Source organism: Perca fluviatilis, chromosome 19 (assembly GCF_010015445.1).
Source record: "Perca fluviatilis chromosome 19, GENO_Pfluv_1.0, whole genome shotgun sequence".
Lineage (NCBI taxonomy): Eukaryota > Metazoa > Chordata > Actinopteri > Perciformes > Percidae > Perca > Perca fluviatilis.
Window position 1 is genome coordinate 35,845,857 of NC_053130.1, and position 22,967 is coordinate 35,868,823.

Below are 22,967 nucleotides of genomic sequence, written 5' to 3' on the forward strand. Positions count from 1 at the left end.
TAGGTATAACGTCTACCGGGCTCGAGGAAGGCTTCATACTGTACACCAAGTCAGTGAGTTCTAACCGAGAAATAGGAGCAAAACAGTTCAAAGTTAACGGCCGAGTGAACTGAAAAGAACATACCGTAGCAGTGGAGATAATGCTATTCTTGACATCTCTGATCTTATTTTCAAAGAACAAGAGAAAGTCACTGCAGTCATTATTCGAAAAGACTGGCACTTCAGGAGGAGAGGGATTTACAAGATTGTTAACGGTGTCAAAAAGGATTTTGGGATTGCACTTGCTAGAAGCAATAAGGTTAGTAAAGTATGATGTCCTCGCCTCCTTAACCATGTTATTATATTCAAATTATAGCTCTTTGTGAGGGATCCGGTGCACCTGAAGCTTGGTGGTTTTCCACTCTCGTTCAGCCTTCCGACATAAACGTCAAAAAGGGCGAGTGGAGTCATTAAACCATGGGGATGAATTAACAAAAGGGACAAGTCGCACTTTACTTGAAGCCACATTATCCAAAAGAGATGAGCAATACGTGTTGAATGACTGAACCAGACAATTAATGTCAATATTATAAGACAACACTGCACTTTGGTCAAATGCAGCAGAAAACCTTTCCGCTGAAAGGCGGTTTAACATGCAAGACTTGCTTAGGCGTTTACAGGGCTGTAAATCCAAATTAAAAGACTGAATAAAATGCAGTCATGGTCAGTGACATGCAGCTCCTCAGTGCAGATAGAGTCAAGTTTAAGACTAAGTGTAAAAACAAGGTCCAAAGTATGACCCCCAACATGTGTGGGACCAGACACATGTTGGATAAAATTAAAAGATTCAGTGACATTAAGAAAATCTGCGGCAAAGGTGCAGGAATTTTCATCGACATGAATATTAAAATCCCCAACCATAACCACTTTTTCCAAACCAATTATAGGACAAAAGATCACTGAATTCAGAAATAAAAGAACTGTTTTAACCAGGGGGCCAGTAAATTAAAACACAATAAAAAGGATGAGAACTACCGACTTTGGTCACCTGTAGTTCGAATTTGGAAAACACCCCACAGGTTACTGTCCGACTTTGAAAGTGTCTTTTGTACACCACGTGAGCCCTCCTCCCCGGCCCGAGATCCTTGGAGTACTGATAAAATGACAGTCTGGTGGACAAAGTTCAATTAGAGTTCTGGATTCCATGCTTCTCTGACAAGTCTCAGTTAGGAATAAAAAATCAAGGCATTTTTCAATGAATAAATCATTCAGGATAAAAGACTTATTGGTGATGGAACGAGCATTTACCAGCGCCATCCTGAGAGGCACGGACTTACTGCTAGGCACAGCAGAAGCCTGGGCCAGTGGCCGTAGATACCTGGACACTGATCTGCTGGTACACTTCCCAGGGAGTGAGGACCTCACAGTTAAAATAGTCTGGATAGGAGAGAAGAGAAGAGCCTGTGTTGTTGCCAATGACTGGCAGTACGGGGGGTTAACACTGTTTCCAAGGCCTTGAGAAAAAGAGGGGGAAGTAACTAATTTCAACCGCAAGGGTGTTACTGGCAAGGAAAGACAGTAGCGGGGGGCTAGTGCTGCAAACAGTGTCCTGCAGTGATGCCATAGAAGGAGAAAGGGATTCCAGGGTGTGTGTGTTGTGTGAATAGTCAATTGTGTGGTGAGGACTGCACAACACGCTGGACGTTAGCAGCTATCACCTGTGAGCCCAGCCTGTTAAGATGAATGCCGTCTCTCATAAAGAGAGAATATTGATCCCAAAAAAGATTAAAATTGTCAACGAAACCAACATTGTGTGCCCCACATGCAGACTGCAGCCAGTTGTGAAGGCTAAAGACTCTGCTGAAGCGAGTGGCAGCTCCGACTGTTGGCGGACTATATCAAACCCCAAATTACACAAACTTGTAATTATAAAACAGTACAGAGTATTACTCTTTCAGAGATGAAGTAGGCTACTTGCTGTACCTGAACATGGGGATTAGATATATTGTAGGCCTATACCAAAACTACACTGAGAGTGTTAGTTACTATATACTATAACTATTCAAATATAAATGTATATAACATGTGTTGCTTTGTGTTAAAGAATTAGCATTTAATAACCTATTTAATATTTTCTCAATGTCATATCACACTTTTGATTCATATTAAGGCTGTGAAATGATGAAAATGACTAGGCCCTATCAATGTTGTCTGAGAAGCTTTCACAAACAACCACCAGGTCTTTGCTAGTTCCACAATAGTAAACACAAATATGAAAGACAAGGAAAAACTGCACTCTGATGGAAGACAGACAGAAAGTGTAAGCTAGGATTTTTTGGTTGAACTTGTTGTTAAATTTGGTGAGTTACTTCCCTGTTTGTTAGCACATATAGAGTGGTACCAACGCATGCCTGATGTTTTCCCATTTAATTAAATACCATAGTCTTCATCCTAGCAGCAACACTGAGCTCACTACAACCTCTCATATACAACCAAGTGAAATCGTGGTCAACCCGCGATTCATTTCTAACACGTTTATTGTTTCACATTAACCTAACAGAAATTATTAAATACGTTAAGTTTGACAGCACTAAATGGCACGATCATTTTCATAATCATGATGCACACTCATGTTGAGCTGACTATGCAATTCGCTAAGATAGAGATAAAGGCAGCCAATAATGTTTCCTGCTCCTGGCACTTACCAGTATTGCTTATGTGAAATTAATTCACGTCTAATGATGTAGGCCGACTCTTCTTCTACAGTTTTATTTTTACATGTAGCATATAAGTGATTGTATTTGCGCCCCCTGCTATTGGCTGTTAATATCACTTTAACAGACTTTTTTTTTGTGCCGACGGCCGTCTGGACTTTTCCAGAACACACAGATTGTCAGTTCGTCCCTGGGTCTTTGTGTGAAAAAGTTTGGGAACCACTGCTATAGAGGATGTGCAAAGGTTCACAGTATTAAGAATAAATTAGGAATTATGCAATGTACAGACATAATAGTCCAAAAAGACATGTGTTTATGTAAATAAATAGGTCTATTAGTATACTGAACAGAGCATAACAGTTCAGGGGCGATTCCAGGATTTTTTAAGTGGGGTGGCACAGGGATGGACCAATAACTGTATACAGTTTTCAGATAATAGAAAATAGAACAGAAATAAAGTGCAATACACAATTTATTTCTTCCAGCAACAAGTGCTCTACAGTGAGTTCAATATGTTTCTACTTCTAAACTAGTACACAGTTGACATACAATGTGTGTTTAAAGTATCTATCCATTTACCAAATGGAAAGGCAGCAATTGGTTGAACAGGCAGCAAAGTGACAGTACTCTAATCCAATGGAAATCACATTTGTTAGATTGACAGCACTCTAGCCCAATGGATTGGGGGGGCAATCATATTTCAGGGGGGGCGGGTGCCACCACAGGCCCCCTCGTCTGGACCCGCCCCTGTAACAGTTTGAACCAGAACTTAACTGAACCCAACCTTTATGACACTGATCTCCCACCTGTATACACCGCTGTGTGTTTAATGTTGGATTCTGACTCACTGTTTAATCATGGTTGGGATTTAATCTCCCATCCAGTGCCATCCCATCACTTGCCCAAGAGATGGCACCATTTGGACAGTATCAAACCTTGAAAGACTGAACCGTCTACAGTACGTTCAAGTTCATTCGTGACATACTCAACATATGTCTACATTGTGCAGTAAAAAAGCTTTGTTGGCCCCTCTACTACTGTGCTCAACATAAATAACAAAATATCAGGAATGCAATATATACAGCAAAAGATAGACAATGGTGTATGGTGCAAATATTAGAGGGAAGGTTGGAGGTATTTGTCAACAGGGAACCTCAGAGGTGTAGTTTATCAGGATCTGTCCACGTTTAAGATTCTGTTAGCTTTAGGGGAAGTAACTTCTCTTTAGCCTCTCCGTTCTGTCCCTATGAAGCCGCCTACACATGATCAGCAGTAAGACTGCTCTGCGCTGGCTGTGCCATTGTTTTTCTTTGGCAAGAGTGCTGGACACAACTCAGACGAAGTACTACCCTCGGTGTGGCACACCATCAGAAATTGCTGCGGACTTACAAACTTTCCAATCCATCGTTTTATGAGTGCATAACCTATTTGTACTAGTGTAGACCTTTGGTATCATTTCGGGCATTATTAGTGGGGTCATTTAAGAGATACAAACGTGGGTCCATTAGCCCCGCGCTAAGCTATTCAGCAGCTAACACTACTCTACGCTAACTCGCCCAATGTTAGACCCAGGTGAAAAAAGCTTCTGGGGGGGTGTTTGGCTCAAGGTCATGGTGCAAAGGACCCTAGGGTGAATTACTCCGAACCATCACTTTAAATTTGAATGTGTTGCCGCTGACTTTTGAGAGAGAGAGGAGGTAGCCAGAGGCGATGATGATGATGATGATGATGATGATGATGATGATGATGATGATGATGATGATGACGTGTACCTGCGCTGTGCTTTGCCTCTGCCTGCACACTGCTCTGCGCCTTACCTCGACGGTTTACCCTGGATCATGTTCAGGCAGTAGAGCTTCCCTCACAACAGTTCAGACAGGCCATTGTCAGATGACTGTCATGCTTTATAATTGTACCATTGGTCCTGCAACACCTGCTGTGGATGTCTATAGGCTTGGGAGAATGCAGCTTTAAGGCTTCACTTTTCATACTCGGAAGCTTCATCCTTCATTTTTATAGTTATGGTTCCAATTTCTAACACGTCGAAAAACATGAATGCAGCTTTAACTTAACTTGTTAAAGTCCTTAATCAAACATTTACGGCTTTACTTTTGGTTTGGTATGGATCTAATTCAGCAGTTTTACCCAATGTCACTAATTTCATGATCAGATCACCTCAAATAGGGTGAATTGTCCTAAAGTGGGACACTGCCTAGTCTCACATTGCCAGACCTTCCTCCACAGCGCTGTGGTGGAAGGTCTGGCTAGTCCACACAGCATTCTGGGATGGGAGAAAAACATGCTCTGGTTTATTGGCATTTCTTCAAACCAATCACAATCGTCTTGGGCGGTGCTAAGCACCACACGGAGCTACAGTGCCTCTGATAAATAGCCTCAGGAAGGAACTTGTTTTGGTGGAACATGTGTACGTTCAGAAGTAGTTTTAGTCGTGCAACAGAAAACTCAGATTGGACAGATAGTCTAGATATCTGGATTTACCCTGCAGAGATCTGAGGAGAACACCAACACAGAGACAGAGAAAAGAAACCACAACCCCCCAAAAAAAAAAAAACCCCCCGGGGGGTTTGGCGGCAAAAAAAAAAAAAAGAAAGGAAAAAGGGGGGGAGAAAAAAAAAAAAAAAAAGGGGGGACAAAAAAGGGGGGGGGGGGGGGGCCCAAAAAAAAAAAAAAAAAAAAAAAAAAAAAAAAAAAAAAAGTATGGGTTTTGTTTATAAAAAAAAAAAAAAAAAAAAAAACCCCCCCAATGTCATATATGAGGGTGCAGCAATCATCAACAGGAAGCTCCTTGTGTGAAGACCGCCCAAAGGCATGGAGTTTTAACAAACTTGATAGTAAGGAGTATGAATTTGTTTTAAAAAAAAATCCTGCTATTTGTTGGCCTATTGTTCTTATGAAATGTTTGTCCATCCAAAAACAGTATAATGTATGTACGTAGAAACTATAAATATTTGTGCCAACAAATAAAATGTATTATTATTATTATTACATTTCCTAGTGTCCCACTTTAGGGAATGTGGTTTGGAAAAAGGGGGCAGTATGATAATAATGTGGGACAGTGTTAAAGTCAGTCAAAAATATCTGGAGGGGCATGGATTGTGGGCCAAAAAGTATATACAGGTTTTTTTATGTTGTTATGCAATATAGGGATGGTGGCACACATGTGGATTAAAATTATTTATTTACAATTTTCAATTGTGTAAATTGCGAAACACATAGCCTAGATCTATATTTGATCTTGTATGCAGACCTGTTAGTTAGTGATTGGGCTTTTGGCATTTATTGAAGTCTTTAATGAAAATGTACAAACATTATTATTATTATTATTATTATTATTATTATTATTATTGTCTGTTCTGATTCTTTATGGGTTTTTAAATGATGTTGTTAATAAGAAGATTTGCGTTGAGCCCTGTTTCTGATCACCAAGCAGTGTGAAAGCTCACACGGTGGCATCAGCTCAGTATTGATCCATCATCATTACAGCCGAGAGTTAGGCTTTGTGTGTGTTGTCCATTGTTTGGGCTGATCTAATCTAGTTGCGGTTTGAATGTGTGAAGGTAGGTCTGACGGGGACCCACACACATACAGGTTGAGTGACGTCAGCGGTGGCTCCAGTCAGTAGAAAGACAGCATCCCGTCCTCCCAGCCGCGCTGCTGCCGCTGCTGTTGACCCCCTGCGCATCCCAGGTAAGATGCATGCTGTGCAGCGCTCCGCCTCACATTCTCAGCAGTTTATCCACCGCTTCACATAGACTGGGAGGGTTATTTGTTAAAGTTACTGACCAATCGTTGGCACTTGTGTCTCTCCAGGAGCTTCTGTCGTCCGTTCTGTTACCCTGCTCTTTTCGGGACTAACACAATGGGGAGACTGGATGCGCTTCGGCAGTTTAGTTTGATCAAATGGCTCCGAGAAGAGAGACAATCGAGGAAACTGAGTCTCTTCATTGTTTTCGTCGCTCTGCTCTTGGATAACATGCTGCTGACTGTAGTCGGTAGGTACACTGCTACTTTTCTCATCTCTTGCATCTCTGCAAAGAGTTTCTTTTCTTCTTTGCGCAACAGGTAGTCCAGTTCCCCAGGTCTGTCCAGAGATGCCCAGTGTCTTTGTAGCTCCAGTCAGTCAGTCAGCCAGCAGATCAGCGCTCCATCAAACCCCTCATAATCATGTGTCCATATGTCTGGAATATAGTGCAAGTGACAGGTTACCAAAGTGAACATTATTATTATCATTTTTACATTTAACTTTCAAATCGAATATCGAATGACAAAATCAGATGTGAGCTCAGGTCATATATCGCTAACCCTGCATCGGGCAGAGAGATAACATCCCATAATAGGCCTAGCTACTGATATACTCTCTTAAGTAAAGTGTGTATTTCAACATGAGTAGCGTCCAGGTGATAAAGTAACAATAGACCGTAGGTAGGTTATTCAAATACAGTGTAGCCTATTGATGGTAATTCTGTCATTTTCCAAAACTCATTCTCGTAGCCTATAGGCTACAAGCGCGTAATCGCCGCAGGGGACGGGCTCACGTCATCCGCCAATATTTGTTATTATGATATCAAATTCCTCCAAGAGCCAAAATAAAGATCCATGTCCAGTTAAACCGGCTCCAAAGCTCTTGATGCTCACTGGAGCAGCAGAACAGCAGCTGTCCGCGTGCACGTTCACAGCTGATCACTCACGGGCTACATCACAGCTCAAACACTCTGTCTAATGTTCAATATAACCCAGTGTGTTACTGCTGCTGATGCTCTGAAAACTGGCTCTGTGTGTGTGTGTGTGTGTGTGTGTGTGTGTGTGTGTGTGTGTGTGTGTGTGTGTGTGTGTGTGTGTGTGTGTGCGTGTGTGTGTGTGTCATTACCATCCCAATCATTTCCACAGCACCCTTTGAAAAACCTTTCATTCTTTTCTAAAACACACCATATCATATATTAGGTATTTTGATGATATAAAATGCATCTAATATATAATACACGTTTCTATTGATTTTTCCTTTAAAACATAATGGGTATAAAATAATAGTTTAAAGGAAAAAAAAAAGAAGCTGTATAGTGTAGGAAGAGTTAATGACTGAGAGCAGCATCAACAGTTTACATTTTTGACAAGTTGTGTTACGTCTGTAGGCAATCAGATACGTCTTTGTTGGATCACGGAGTCAGAGCTGCAGCTTCCACACACTCTGCATCTGTTTCTGACAGCTGGAACCATTCTCATCTATTCATAGAATTTTATAATTTCATAGAGACAAGATCTTGAATTAAGGCTGTTAAAGCAGATCGCTCCACTAGTATGAAGCAGACCTTGGCACGTGATGCACAATTATTGAAAATTGTTGAATTGAATCATTGAAAATAACCTAAAGACAGAAAATTACATCTGTTGGTTACATGCAGCCTTTAAAGTCTAACCCACATTAATATTCAATCACTGCAGTATTCAAAATCGTAGATCATATTTCATGTCCACTATCACAATCATTTATACTATTTGGACATTGTATGGATGACAGTGCCATCCATGCAAATTCAATATATGAATATATTATTCATAATTTTTATAATTCCTATCTTTCTGTTACAAAATGTAAAAATGATGTAAAGTTATATATCATTTTATTTTTGTAGCATTTGTTCTACACTGCCAATGGCAACAGTTTCTGTCTGGCTAGTACTTTATAATCTCAAGGCTTAACTTTATTAGTAACCAATCACACAAACTCATATTTTAAAGAGGGGTTTACCAACAGACCGTGTTAACTATGTTTTGATTGACATTTGTTTAAGAGTGCTGTATCATGAAGAGATCAAATAGCCAAACTGACCAAGCGTGTCCAGGAGCAGCAGGAGAACACAATGGGCCAATGATTTTGTTGATGCGTTTGTTATTCACTGTCTGTCATGTGAGAAAATAGAACATGTTTCTGTGAAGAATCAAAAAAGGTAGATTGTTTTTTTTAATACCAGTTGCCTCAAACTGGTTTGTCTCGCCGAATCACTCTGAAGAGTCTTGCTGTACAAATGTCTTTATTTTCTGTTACCAGCAGCAACATTCACCCGTGAGCGTGTTTCTGCCTGCCTGCATCATGTCATGAGCAGTGCTATATTACTCCCTCCTTCCACTCAGCAATATAATAGAATGTCAGGGTGTGGGGTCGCCCTACAGCTTTGGAGTTTTGGGTGCTGACCATGAAGAGCAAACCGGGAACCTTTGTTGCATGTTGCTCTGAGCTTCTTCCTACTCTCATTTCCTGTCACCTCTCTGTTTAAAACTCCCTAATAAAGCCATACAATTCACAACAATTACATAAAAACAGAGTGCCAGCTTTTTGCACGGTAGAAGATGAATATATGAAACATTTAGGCTGAAGCACTAAATGATCAGCAAGAAAAGGAAATGATTTAGATGTAATCTGTTTAGTTTCCCCCAAATTCAGCCTGTACTTCTGAAACTTCTCCCACAGTGGAGGTGAATCTAATCCTTCGTGGTGGTCAAAGCTGTGAAATGTCACGTACCGTTTTTTTTTTTTTTTACCAGCAACATAATCCACAGGGCTCACTGTCAACAGTTCCTATGATTACTGCGAATACCAAGGATGATTGTCTAGAGGAGGCGGGACATTGTTTCTGGAAAGGCATGATGTTTTTCTGCATTCATTAAAATGTTAAAGAGCAGTCATTATACAACTTTTCTGGTCTTAGTTTTTGGTTCAGGACTCCTATAGAGCAGCCTGTCATGATTCACCGCACAATAAACTTTGTAGATTGTCGGGAAACTCTTACCGTCATCTGCAGCTCCTCTGAAATTGCTTTTAATAGTGTTTAATTTGTTTTTTAATTTTTCTTGTTTTGTCTGTCATGTGATATTCTATTGCTCTGTAAAGCACATTGGTCAGCTTGTCTGTATAAATAGTGCTGTATAAATAAACTTTGACTTGACTTGACTTGAAAGCTTGGTTTAGGTTCCTTCTCCCCGTTGCCCTCCCTCGCCCCCACTCCAGCCAAGCCCACTCCGTTGTAATTGGTCATCTTCCGGGTCTGAGCTGGAGCAGCATGACCATGTAGGGGCAGTCCGTTTCATTGATGTAGACAAATCCAGGAAATTGAAAGAGCCCACTGAGACAAGCTGCCTGCAGGACTCACGTCTAAATGCATTTACCTAATTATTTGACACTTTGGTATCGTTTAACATGACTATACAACATTATAACAACATTTATAGGTCAGAAAAGACAAAACAGCATAATATGTGCTCTTTAACTTTTGGTGCTTTCAGCACCACAAAAGAATTCCATTCACTTCTATTATATTAGGTTACATTACATTACATGTCATTTAGCTGACGCTTTTATCCAAAGCGACTTACAATTGCTATATATATGTCAGAGGTCGCACACCTCTGGAGCAACTGGAGGTGGTGGCAGAAGAAGGGCTGATATCTGAGACTAGCTGTAAGAATAGATACCATCAGGGCTAAATGAGAAATGTGGGCGTAATTATAAATAAATAAATCGCAGATTTCTTTGGATTGTGGTGGCACCTAAATCGTGGTTGCAGCTGCTGCTGTGGTCCTGCTCTACGCCCTGCTACGCCCTCCACTGCTACTACTATTAATACTAGTCATAGTTCTATTATCCTTATTGTTATTGTAATTGCCACTGTTCATCATACCAACTGCTATAATTATTATGAATCATCTTTCTGTATATCTGTATCAGTGTCTCCGTGTCCCAACCAGCAGCGGCAGATGGCCGCCCACCAAGAATCAGGTTCTGTCTGAGGTTTCTGTCTGTTTAAAGGAAGTTTCTCCTCACCACTGTCGCACCAAATGCTTGCTCTTGGGGGGAGTTGTTGGGTCTTTGTAAATTATAGAGTGTGGTCTAGACCTACTCTACCTGTAAAGTGTCTTGAGATGACTGCTGTTCTTATTTTACACTATAAATAAAGTTGAATTTAATTCTTTTTTCTTTTCTTTAATGTAATTTTTGGTGATGTGATCATGGTGGTCTCTTTCTTTCTTTAGGTTAGTGCTTGTGATTAGCCCTGTTGTTCTCTGCTGACATATGTTGCCGTAACATCTGGAATAGCATCATGCTAGTGAACATCAGTCAGTGGTCGTGTCATATTTCATTGCATCAATCTCCTCTCACCTCTTTATGCCCTCTAGTTCCCATCATCCCCAGCTACCTGTACACTCTGGATGAGTCAACAGACGTGGTGTTGAAGAACAGCACTGCGTCACAGCCAGCAGCTCCAGTAACCTTTCACAGCATTGTGTCCTTATACGACAACACCGTGAGGTCTTCAGGTTCCAACACCACAGCCAGGTCTCCGGACCTGGTGCCTACAGCCCCCGCTGCCACAGAGCTGCCACACAACTCCTCTGACTGCCCCCAGTCTGCCAGTACGCTGCTCAATGAGAATGTCAAAGTGGGATTGCTGTTCGCCTCCAAGGCCACCGTACAGCTGATTACCAACCCCTTCATAGGCCCACTCACAAACAGGTAGGTTTTTCTCTCTGTGTGGATACATTTATTATGTAGCATTTACAGCTGGGGAATTAGCTGGTTAAGGGTTTTCACAGGCAACCTGGAACATTGTTGTTGCTTTTGTAATCGCAGCCTGGAAATTACTGTCACAAAATCATCAGTAGAAGCAATCGAAATTCATGTAGTTGTCACATAATGAACAGAAAGCTACAAGTTGCCATTCATCCTAGCATATAATTCCCTTTACTTTCTCAATCATTCAGTCACAATCAACATGAGGATAGATCTAGCTTTCTGGTTCGTACTAGACTCGGTTTGTGTTAAACACTGACTTTTCAGTGACCACCATCACACTCTTTCCTACTGGTTACTTTAGAAATTGCCAATTGTAACAAATGCAATGTGTCAATTAAGCTCATTTAAATACATGTGAAGAACATATTTGCAGGAACTACAGTGGTGCTCTATGTGGCATGTTATGACATTATGCAAGAATTGTTAAAGACACAGAAAAAACATTGGAGAGAAAATTATTTCATTTAAAGCCGAATAACAAAGGACAGAGCAAGACAATCACAGTATGACAGCTTTCCTTTCAGGCCACAGAGGCTTCCTGCTAGCCCAGGGCCAAATTCTCCTTTGTGTTTGGAAAGGCAGCCAGAGAGCAACACTTATCTAATTCAACATCCAACAGAAATTGAAGAGAAAGAGCAGCAACGGACTCCCTTTTCAAGTTTTAGAGAGGGAAATCTAAAGCTGAATATTGAAACCCTGTCAGTTTAATGTCCTTTTGGTTTTGAGGGTGAATGTCATGTCTACTCCAGATCCAATCAAACTGAATCAAAAATGGCAGAATGATTGCATGTGTGTGCATGTGCATTGTCTATTTTCTTGCATGGATAGCTGGATGAGTTACTCAAATTTCAGGCAGCCAATCAACAAATCGCCTTCCAAAATGTACTTGTCGCAAAGCCTTAAACTCCATTAAGGAGAACACTATTCTCATGATCACCACCAATGCAGACAATAGGCTCGTCTGAGATGAGCCAGATCTGCGCAGAATCGATCACCGGCGATCGGCGCCCAATGCATGCCGGTTAGATTTGTGTCCGACTTGATCCCGAATTGCTCTGACGTCATGCACACGTGGGCAACGATAATCTCACGAGACCAAGGCGGCCGCAGTTCTGAGACGCAGGTAGCGCAGTTGCTTTTCACCAACTGCAAGAGCCAGGCGGACGCAGGTGGACCCAGTGCATGCTGGGAAACGCCGGCCTCTCAGCTGATCGAACAGCTGATTGGTTCAGAATCGACTCAACATGATGACGTTTTATATAAACTTTTTATTGATTTTTAATCGGAGGGATTTTAACTGCTATTTGTCTGATTTAAAGGCTTATTCTGTACAGAACACCTGTTGTGTGGCTGATAGTTATGTTTAGAAGTCAGAGAAACTAAATCTGTTCAGATTACAGATCATCTACAGTCTGTTGTTTATTAAAATCAGCAACAGATCACATGTAGAGAATTTTGACAGCTACTCTGTCATAATAAAACCAACTGGAGACTGTGTAGGAGCTGATATATGGGTCTGATAACATTTTATTAAATCGGAATCGGACCCGACCGGACCACAGTGTTTGTGTCACTTCCTGTTCAGCCTGAAGGCTGCTGAAGTCAGCTGGAAAACTGTCCGACTTGAGAGCGGACTTTTGTCCCCGCCCCCGGCTGCTGCCGCCTGCTCTCGTCTACTTTACAGGCGAGGCGCAGTTCATCTCGAACGAGCCTATTATCAATTGAATTTGTTATTGAGACTAAAACAGAGCTAACATGTGAATAATGGACTTTCTTTTGTTAAGCTACCAGCAACATGACTTCAAATGAATGCTAATGTGTAAATTGGTTGTTGTTTGTAACACATCAGCGATAACAACTTTATACAAATATGTCAGGTAATATGTTGGTTTGTTGCCACCCAATGGCCACCAATAATGGCTTTGCTTTAAAGTGCTCATATTATGCTTTTTGGCTTTCCCCTTTCTTTTATCGTGTTATATATCTTTTTTGTGCATGTTATAGGCTTACAAAGTGAAAAAGCCCAAAGTCCACCCAAAAGGGACTTACCATCTCCAACAGAAAACACTGTTCACAAACTGCTCCAAACAGCTCTATTGTAGTCCAGCCTTTACTTCAGAGACAAACATGGGTCACTTTGTAACACACGTAATAATGCTCACCTAGCTGCTAGCGTGGCACTCCGTCATACTCTGCAACTGACAAGCTAGCAGTACATGTGCGACTCCCAACAAAGATGGAACAGATCACTCTGTAGCTAAAATAGAGAGCTCACACACAGGGTGGAAAGAGGAGCTGCAGTAATGTGCAGTACAACAAATATATGGTGTTTTCTGAAAATTAAACCATGTAAACCTATTCTGGTACAACCTCTAAATACAATTATGAACTTGAAAATGAGCATAATATGAGCACTTTAATGAAGAATAAAAGCTACCAGAACAGAGCCAGTCCAAAGATTTGAGCAGAATGTGAGATAAATGTTCAGTGGAGAGGGAGAAGCGTGGATGCTCCAACATTATTGGCACTCACCTCAAAAGCAATATTTAGTGTCTCCGATGGGCACTCAGATATGCTGTAATTGAGGCAAGGAACATTACCTGTTGTTAGTCACCTTCCCTCCTGACAGAGGACAATATAAGGCAAGTCAAGCATGTCCAGTATCTACGGGGGATACAACAGCTCCGTGTGCATGGCAGATTTTAGCATTTTAATGAAAGAAGATGTTGTCATAGTCCTCCTGTTAAAATGTTAGGCTAACAATTGTAACTGGCAAGAATGTGTCATGCAAATACAGAATTTCTACAAATGCTTTGTGTCTATGCTGTTAAAAAGACACTTACAGTATTTATGCAGTTTATGTGAACCATTTGGCTCTCAGGTAATGAATCCGTACTGGTTGTGCCTTCTGTTTTGACACTTCATACACAGTTGGAGACAATCTACATCCTCCATACCTGCAATAATGTATTCAATAATGTATTCAAACTGACAGCGGATTTTAACCGTTATTCATATGCATATGTACAGCAATATAACCTTAACTGGTTGAAGCATTTCCCATTTAAATAATTAGCAGTCCTCCATAACTTCTAACATTGAATCTTTTTAGGTCTCACTGCTTTAGAATATGCTGAAAAGATTGAATTTCCCCTTTCAATGCAGCCGTTTCTTTAACCTGTGTGTGTGTATACACCTCAAACTAATTATAAGCTTAAATGTAGTCTTTTTTTCTCTTTGTCCCTTTAGAATAGGATACCAGCTTCCCCTATTCGCTGGCTTCTGTATCATGTTCCTCTCCACTATCAGTAAGTTCCATCCAACGTGTCTTCATTATCACAAATCTGAATGCTTGCATCATGCCTGATGTTTCTGTCTGTATTTCTCTTGTTCCTGCTGCTGTGAAGTGTTTGCCTTCTCATCGAGCTACGCTCTGCTGTTTGTGGCCAGATCCCTGCAGGGTGTGGGCTCGTCCTGCTCCTCTGTGGCTGGTAAGACCCCCCCTCTCTAATTCCCTGTGATGCTCAAATCCAGTCCGTCATTTGTTCAGCTATTCAGCTCATCTGAATACATTCATATTAATTAAAATAGACATTGAGTGTTATTGAGTGAGCCTGTTATTTAAATTAGTGTTGCATTATGGGTTGTTTGTAGCCTAAATGTTGCAATGCTAGACAGGGGGTGAAGACCCCTGTCCTCTCATCCGATGGAAAGAGTGTAGGGCAGGGGTCGCCAAAGTTTTGCACCCTATAATTCCCTCGAAGAACGGGCAGACACAAGTGACTTTCTTGCTACTGGTTTTTCGAAGCATCTCTCCAAATCCACAGTGAAAACTAAACACACAGTATAACGATAAAAAATAAAGAACACATTAGCTTAATATTAATCTCGCATTACCAGACCTTCCACCACAGCGCTGCGGAGGAAGGTCTGACTAATCCACACAGCATTCCAGGATGGGAGAAAAACGTGGTCTGGTTTATTGGCATTTCTTTAAACCAATCACAATCATCTTGGGCGGCGCTAAGTGCCGTGCCGCTGCAAAAAAGGAAGGAACTTGTTTTGGTGGAACATGTGTACGTTCAAAAGTAGTTTTAGTCGTGCAACAGAAATCTCAGATTGGACAGATAGTCTAGCTAGCTGTCTGGATTTACCCTGCAGAGATCTGAGGAGCAGTTAACCATAGTCCTCACAAATCCACCGGAGGTTAGAACGCCAACACAAAAGAGGAAGGTAATGGCCATCCGGCCTAAAAGTCATCCGGCGGAATTTCCGGCGGCACCGGAGCAATCCCAGAAGTGGAACATCGTTGATATAGACTATCTTAATATGAACACAGAATGACATGCACAGCATGTAGAATAACATTCACCAAAGTAAAGTACAGACATAGTGTACAAAACAACATACCTAGTTGGCACCATGCTACAAACAAGAGAATAGTCTTAAGGTTTCCTTATGATCGCTGACATCCGTTTTAACAATTGTAAAACATTCATCAGAGCATTAAATTGTCCGTGCTTTCTGTAAACTTGCTGTGACTCGCTCCCGTGCGCGTCTCCCAACAGGCCTTGTGCGGAGACTTCAAAAGTACTTTCCTTTTACCAAATCAAAATCACGTATTAATACCAAATGAAACTTAAATAAATTCTCAATCATGACAACAAATTCTACATTTTTATAATGTAATTGCAACAATTACAGGCCCCTTAGCTGAAAGAGAAACAGAGTAGGAACCCCCTACTATACAGTATATACTGTATAAAATTGAGGTGCATATTATAAGAAAGCCATCATCATCATGGAACTAGCTACAGTAGCACTCATGTCAATAACACAAAGTATTTCTTGTATAACTCTTATAGGACTTGCTCTATCAGTAATGGTTTTGTTGTATAAAACCTGTATGAACAAGTGATAATACACGCACGATCTTTACATCTGTGTGTTTTCAGGGATGGGAATGCTTGCGAGTGTGTACACAGATGATGAGGAGAGAGGCAAGGCCATCGGGATCGCCCTGGGGGGGCTGGCACTGGGAGTGTTAGGTATGTAAACAAGCATAGTCCAACCAAGAGAACATTTCTGTAAAGGTGACAACAAACTAAACATGGAGCGTGGGTTGAGTGTCTACCATTAATGCTGAGTCCTTATTAATACATTTTTGGAAGAAAAAAAAACCCACAGCCATAACATATTGTCTGTGTGAAAACATATATTCCATGGTTTTAGTGTACATTCCATACTAATATCTAATGTTAAAACGTGTTTTTCCTGGTATGTTTTTCAAAACTAACCTGACACACTTGTTGCAACATGAGCTGTCTTAAAAAGCTAGGTTAAAAAGCTGCATTAACTGCAGTGATATTAAAGTTGATCTCTCCACAACTGACCATGCAGTGTTTTCTCCACAGTTGGACCCCCATTCGGCAGTGTGATGTATGAGTTTGTTGGGAAGACTGCTCCTTTCCTTATTCTGGCTTTCCTGGCTTTGTTTGATGGAGGTATAGTTACATTGTCTCTTACTGTACATCCAAACCAAGAACAATATATCAAATAATAATATAATCAAAGATAATGTGTGAGCTCAACATTGTTGAACACAATTCCATACATTTTATAAATACTATGTATTCTCTTAGATATCAAAGGCTTACATTGAGTTAATTCAACGTGTGTCTTTACAGCTCTGCAGCTCTTTGTTCTTCAGCCCACCAAAGTGGAACCAGAGGTGAGTTTGTTAGCATGATCATTCATTTCCTAAAGCTTATCTGACTTCATTAAGATGACCTTTACAGCTGCAGAACATGTCAAAGAAGTTTTTATGGCATTTGTTTTCTTAATTGGATCATACATACAGGAAGTGTTAAGAGAAACAGAGAAGGGGGATGACATGCAACAAAACAACCATGGCCTTTGGTAAATGGTAAATGGACTGCACTTACTGTACATAGAACCTTTAACCTGACACTAGTGCAAAATACTTTACATTCACCCAAGCAAACAAGGACACTCAGGGACAATTTAACATTCAGGATACAACCTTCTATTCTGCAATCCATTTTAAGCTGAAGTTAAAATGACTGACTTAAAACGGTATACGCCCACATAACCTGAATGCAACAAAGGGAACTGTAAGGGACTGTTCTTTATTTATTTAAGGGGCCACCGGAGGAGTTTTGGGACCTTTAGCCAAAAAAGACATGACCCTCCCCTCGCCAGTAAAAACATTTGGGTGAGGCTATTTGCACCCCTGGTACAATTAGCAGTGTATGCTATTCGTACCCTGGTGCAATTAGAAATGAATGCTATTCGTACCCCGCCGGTGCACACAGCAATGTGTTCTATTAATACCCCGTCTGGTACAAATATCAATGTATGCTATTTGCACCCCTGTGCATTTACAGTACCTTGTCATATATTTACACACAGTTATCCATACTACACATGTATTGCATCTTTTTGGAATATTTTCGCCCTGACATTCTTACCCTAACCATAACCAATCCCACTCCTCTTTCCTAAACCTAACCAACCCAACCAGATCAGGCATATTCATGAGTCTTCCCCTACCACCCCGCAAAAAAAAAAATTCACATTTGCGGGCCCTGACTTGTGCAATGGCATGCAAATTATCCAATCCAAAATGAAAAACACAAGATCACCTCACCAGGGAACCAAACTCCAGACTCCCAGACCAAAGCTACTAATGGTTGTATGCTTTCACTGAAGACAGAAAGCACAACTGTAGTATCCATTTTCCGCTAGAAATTCAATTGTTATAAACTTTAGAGACAAAACTTTCCTAATGTGCCAGTTTCTGCAGTCATGGAAGATGAACGTCCACCATGATTTCGGTGCACGCGAGCAACGTGTTTTCGTTGTTACGTCACAGGGTGTAAATAGCTCAGCTGTGTGGCTGAGGCTATTCGTACCAGGGATGCAAATAGACACTCCGGAAAAATTTCTATGACCCTCCAAAACGATTTGGAAAAAAGGCATGACCCTCCCCCAACAATTTATCGATACCTTCTGTACTGGTTTGCGCTTGGCAAATATATACAGATTCCAATTGGTTTTTTTACAGCAATGACATACGTGACTAAACCTCTGCATTATCATCTGACGCATCACACTCTTCTGTTATGGTGTGGGGGCCATTTCAGTAGATTTACTCACTAACGTTGTGGAAACACAATAAGCATGGAAACTAAATGCACACTTCCTGCATTACTGCATTACTTCAACACACAAACTGATTGTTATGGACTCGTCACTAGGCTTCCTCCACTTCGCCGTTTAAACAAAGTGGAATAAACGTAAGTCCAAATCTACACAAAACCCGCAATCAATTAGTAAGCTGACATCAAATGTGGCATTTAGGAAACCTTTATTGCATCCTTGGCACGGTAAGATGTCCAGACTAGCAACATAACTTTTTTTAAACAATGCAATTATCCGTTTCAACCACCAGGGGGGCAGCTCCCCTTGCCCCACAGCAAACTCATGGGTCAGACCCATCTGGTAGTGGGGGCCGAGACTAAGAGCTACATGGAAAAATATGCACCAAACAAGCCACTTTGAAATGTTGCTGTTTCATGAATACAAAAGTTGGATGACCCCCCCCCCCCTCCCCCCGGACTGAAAAATGTTGGATGAACCTCCCCTCAACAAAGAATAAAAAGACATGACCCTGGCTTATTTTCCTGGTCGATTACATAAATACCGAACAGTCCCTAAGTAATTAAAGTAATCTTTCGTCAGACCATTACTGGCTCTTTTCTTTGATCTGTGGAGTTGATGGGTGTCTTTAAAGGGGTGATAGAATGCAAAACCGATTTTACCTTGTCATAGTTGAATAACGACAGTTCGGTGGGTAAATAGGACATACATAGAAGCTCAAAATCCCATTGATACCCCTTTACTATGAAAATCTCATATTTTGAAACTGCTGCTGAAAACGGGTGAATCTCAACAAAGCTAGAAGTTGACGTCAGCATCCTAGGACCTGTACCTTTGTCACGCCCATTGATGTATTAAGAGAACGGTCACGCCCCAACATTTACATAGGCTACACAACTGACCTGAGATCAGGTAGTCTTCTGAATCTACGTCGTGCAGATCTCTGCTATTCCATTACAAAATTCACTTCTGAAACTTTTTTATGCGAGAAATCAACTCTGTAAAGCTCAAATATGGGCCGTTTTACAAAAATTGATGGCTAATTGCAAATTTTGTCCGACTGTGTGTCGGAGTTCAGCGGCCGGTGCTGCCTGGGTTGCTACATCGCCGCCCTGCCTGTCCTCCTTCACAGACCCTGGCCTGCTGTGAGCTCGAATGAGCTCCGTCACGGCCGGCAGCCCGCGGTGCTCAATACCCGCAAACTCACCCTTTTCTGGGTGACTGGAACTACCACACGCCGCTGCCCTGACAGAGCTCCAGGGCCTGTAGCTCGCGGTTCTCCCTCCCCTCTCCCTGCTACCGGCCGGCCGGTGAGTGACTGAGAGCGCGGTCAGCGAGCTTGTAACGCCCGCAGTCTCTTACCGCAGCCCGCAGGTTCCAGTTAATCTTATAATGGATATGTGAGTTGAATTATTTAAACAAACGATTGGGGAAATAAACGCCTCTTGTCCGCAAGTCTCATTGATAGAGCCCCCGGTAAAATGGAGTCCATCAATGAGAGCTAGCTAGCCTCCTCCTAACAAGACCTCTGACATTCACAAAAATGCATTAAATTGAAATCCGAAATCGGACAAGTGTTAGCTAAGCTTTATAAGACCTTGGGGAACCTGTAATATACATGCTGTGATGAAATTCAAACTGTAAATATATTATAGTTATGCCGAAAGTGTAGCTAGCTGCGATCGTTTCCCATTGTATTGAATGGGACACATAGCTAGCTAGCTGCTCCTCCTAAGACCCCTCACGTTCATAAAAATGCCTTAAATTCAAATCCGACTGTTAGCTTGTAAGACCTTGGTATAACTGTGATATAAGTGCTGTGACGAAATTCAAACTGTAAATATATTATAGTTATGCCGGCAACCGGCCGCGGAGCCCCGGTAGTGCAGTATTCTGCTCTCTTCAGCTCTCTGTTGCTGCTGCTGCTGCTGCTGCTACCTGCAGTTAGACGAGTGCTTAGGGCCGTCTACAAATTACTACACCGAAAAGAGTTACAACAAAAATATTTATTAATTCAATGATTAAATAAGGTAATGTCTCCAAACTTACCTCAATTATTACTTGTCTCCTGCTAGTTATACTACAGCACTTACTTTAAAAAAAAAAGTTAAATTAATAAATATTTTTGGTGCATCTCTTTTCGGTGTTGTAATTTGTAGACGGCCCTAAGCACTCGTCTCACAGCAGCAACAACAGCAGAGAGCAGAAGCCAGCAGGCAAGTGTTATTTACATAAACTTCTGGTGTACTTACAAACTTTCCAATCCATCGTTTTATGAGAGCATAACCTATTTGTACTACTTGTAGACGTTTGGTATCATTTCGGGCATTATTAGTGGGGTAATTTACGAGATACAAACGTGGGTCCGTTAGCCCCTGCACTAAGCTATTCAGCTGATAACGCTAATCTACGATAACTCTCCCAATGTTAGACCCAGGTGAAAAAAGCTTCTGGGGGGGTGTTTGGCTCGAGGTCATGGTGCAAAGGACCCTAGGGTGAATTACTCCGAACCATCACTTTAACACGTTTTGCTATACACATGTTTATTCCCTTTGTGTGTATTGGAACAAAACAAAAAAAAGAAGGAAAAAAAGCAAATTGGACTCAAAAAATGGGCTGGACAAAATTATTGGCACCCTTAACTTAATATTTGGTTGCACACCCTTTGGAAAAAATAACTGAAATCAATCGCTTCCTATAACCATCAATAAGCTTCTTACACCTCTCACCCGGAATTTTGGACCACTCTTCCTTTGCAAACTGCTCCAGGTCTCTCATATTAGAAGGGCGCCTTTTCCCAACAGCTATTTTAAGATCTCTCCACAGGTGTTCAATGGGATTTAGATCTGGACTCATTGCTGGCCACTTCAGAACTCTCCAGCGCTTTGTTGCCATCCATTTCTGTGTGCTTTTTGAAGTATGTTTGGGATCATTGTCCTGCTGGAAGACCCACGATCTCGGACGAAAACTCAGCTTTTTGACACTGGGCCCTACATTGCGACCCAAAATCCTTTGGTAATCCTCAGATTTCATGATGCCTTGCACACAGTCAAGGCACCCAGTGCCAGAAGCAGCAAAACAAACCCAAAACATCTTTGAACCTCCACCATATTTGACTCTAGGTACTGTGTTCTTTTCTTTGTAGGCCTCATTCCATTTTCGGTAAACAGTAGAATGATGTGCTTTACCAAAAAGCTCTATCTTGGTCTCATCTGTCCACAAGATGTTTTCCCAGAAGGATTTTGGCTTACTCAAGTACATTTTGGCAAACTGTAGTCTTGCTTTTTCATGTCTGTGTGTCAGCAGTGGGGTCCTCCTGGGTCTCCTGCCATAGCGTTTCATTTCATTCAAATGTCGACGGATAGTTCGTACTGACACTGATGCACCCTGAGCCTGCAAGACAGCTTGAATTTCTTTAGAACTTGTTTGGGGCTGCTTATCCACCATCCGGACTATCCTGCGTTGCAGCCTTTCATCAATTCTTCTCTTCCGTCCACGTCCAGGGAGATTAGCTACAGTGTCATGGGTTGCAAACTTCTTGATAATGCTGCGCACTGTGGACAAAGGAACATCTACATCTCTGGAGATGGACTTGTTACCTTGAGATTGTTGATATTTTTTGACAATTTTGTTTCTCAAGTCCTCAGACAGTTATCTTCTCCTCTTTCTGTTGTCCATGCTTAGTGTGGTACACACATACACACAATGCACAGACTAAGTCAACTTCTCTCCTTTTTATCTGCTTTCAGGTGTGATTTTTATATTGCCCACACCTGTTACTTGCCCCAGGTGAGTTTAAAGGAGCATCACATGCTTGAAACAATCTTATTTATCCACAATTTTGAAAGGGTGCCAATCATTTTTTTGTGTGCAATTATGTCCAATTTGCTTTTTTTCCTTCTTTTTTTGTTTTGTTCCAATACACACAAAGGGAATAAACATGTGTATAGCAAAACATGTGTTAATGCAATACTTTTCTGTGAGAAATACTTGATTTTCTGGAAAAATTTCAGGGGTGCCAACACTTTTGGCCATGACTGTAACTCACCAAATTTAACCCAAAGTTTAACCAAAAAATCCAAGCTTACACTTTCTGTCTGTCTTCCATCAGAGTGCAGTTTTTCCTTGTCTTTCATATTTGTGTTTATTATTGTGGAACTAGCAAAGACCTGGTGGTTGTTTGTGAAAGCTTCTCAGACAACATTGATAGGGCCTAGTCATTTTCATCATTTCACAGCCTTAATATGAATCAAAAGTGTAATATGACATTGAGAAAATATTAAATAAGTTATTCAATGCTAATTCTTTAACACAAATCAACACGTTATATACATTTATATTTGAATAGTTATAGTATATAGTAACTAACACTCTGTGTAGTTTTGGTATAGGCCTACAATATATCTAATCCCCATGTTCAGGTACAGCAAGTAGTACAGAGTACTCTGTACCCTTTCTTTCTTACAGAGTTTTATAATTACGAGTTTGTGTAATTTGGGATTTCT

General features: G+C 41.1%; 1 protein-coding gene across 2 annotated transcripts in view; it reads left to right on the forward strand.

Moving 5' to 3' along the window:
- The first annotated feature begins 6,215 nt into the window (after positions 1 to 6,215).
- The window catches only part of slc18a2 (solute carrier family 18 member 2), a 52,492-nt gene continuing 35,740 nt past the window's right edge, over positions 6,216 to 22,967 (forward strand). The window contains exons 1-8 of one of the 2 annotated variants that reach the window (XM_039783021.1): positions 6,216 to 6,401; positions 6,525 to 6,706; positions 10,884 to 11,220; positions 14,530 to 14,588; positions 14,688 to 14,771; positions 16,236 to 16,328; positions 16,695 to 16,784; positions 16,968 to 17,011. In XM_039783021.1, the coding sequence (XP_039638955.1) occupies positions 6,574 to 6,706; positions 10,884 to 11,220; positions 14,530 to 14,588; positions 14,688 to 14,771; positions 16,236 to 16,328; positions 16,695 to 16,784; positions 16,968 to 17,011 (840 nt within the window). In that variant the 5' untranslated portion in view covers positions 6,216 to 6,401; positions 6,525 to 6,573. The other variant, XM_039783022.1, reaches the window with a different exon arrangement.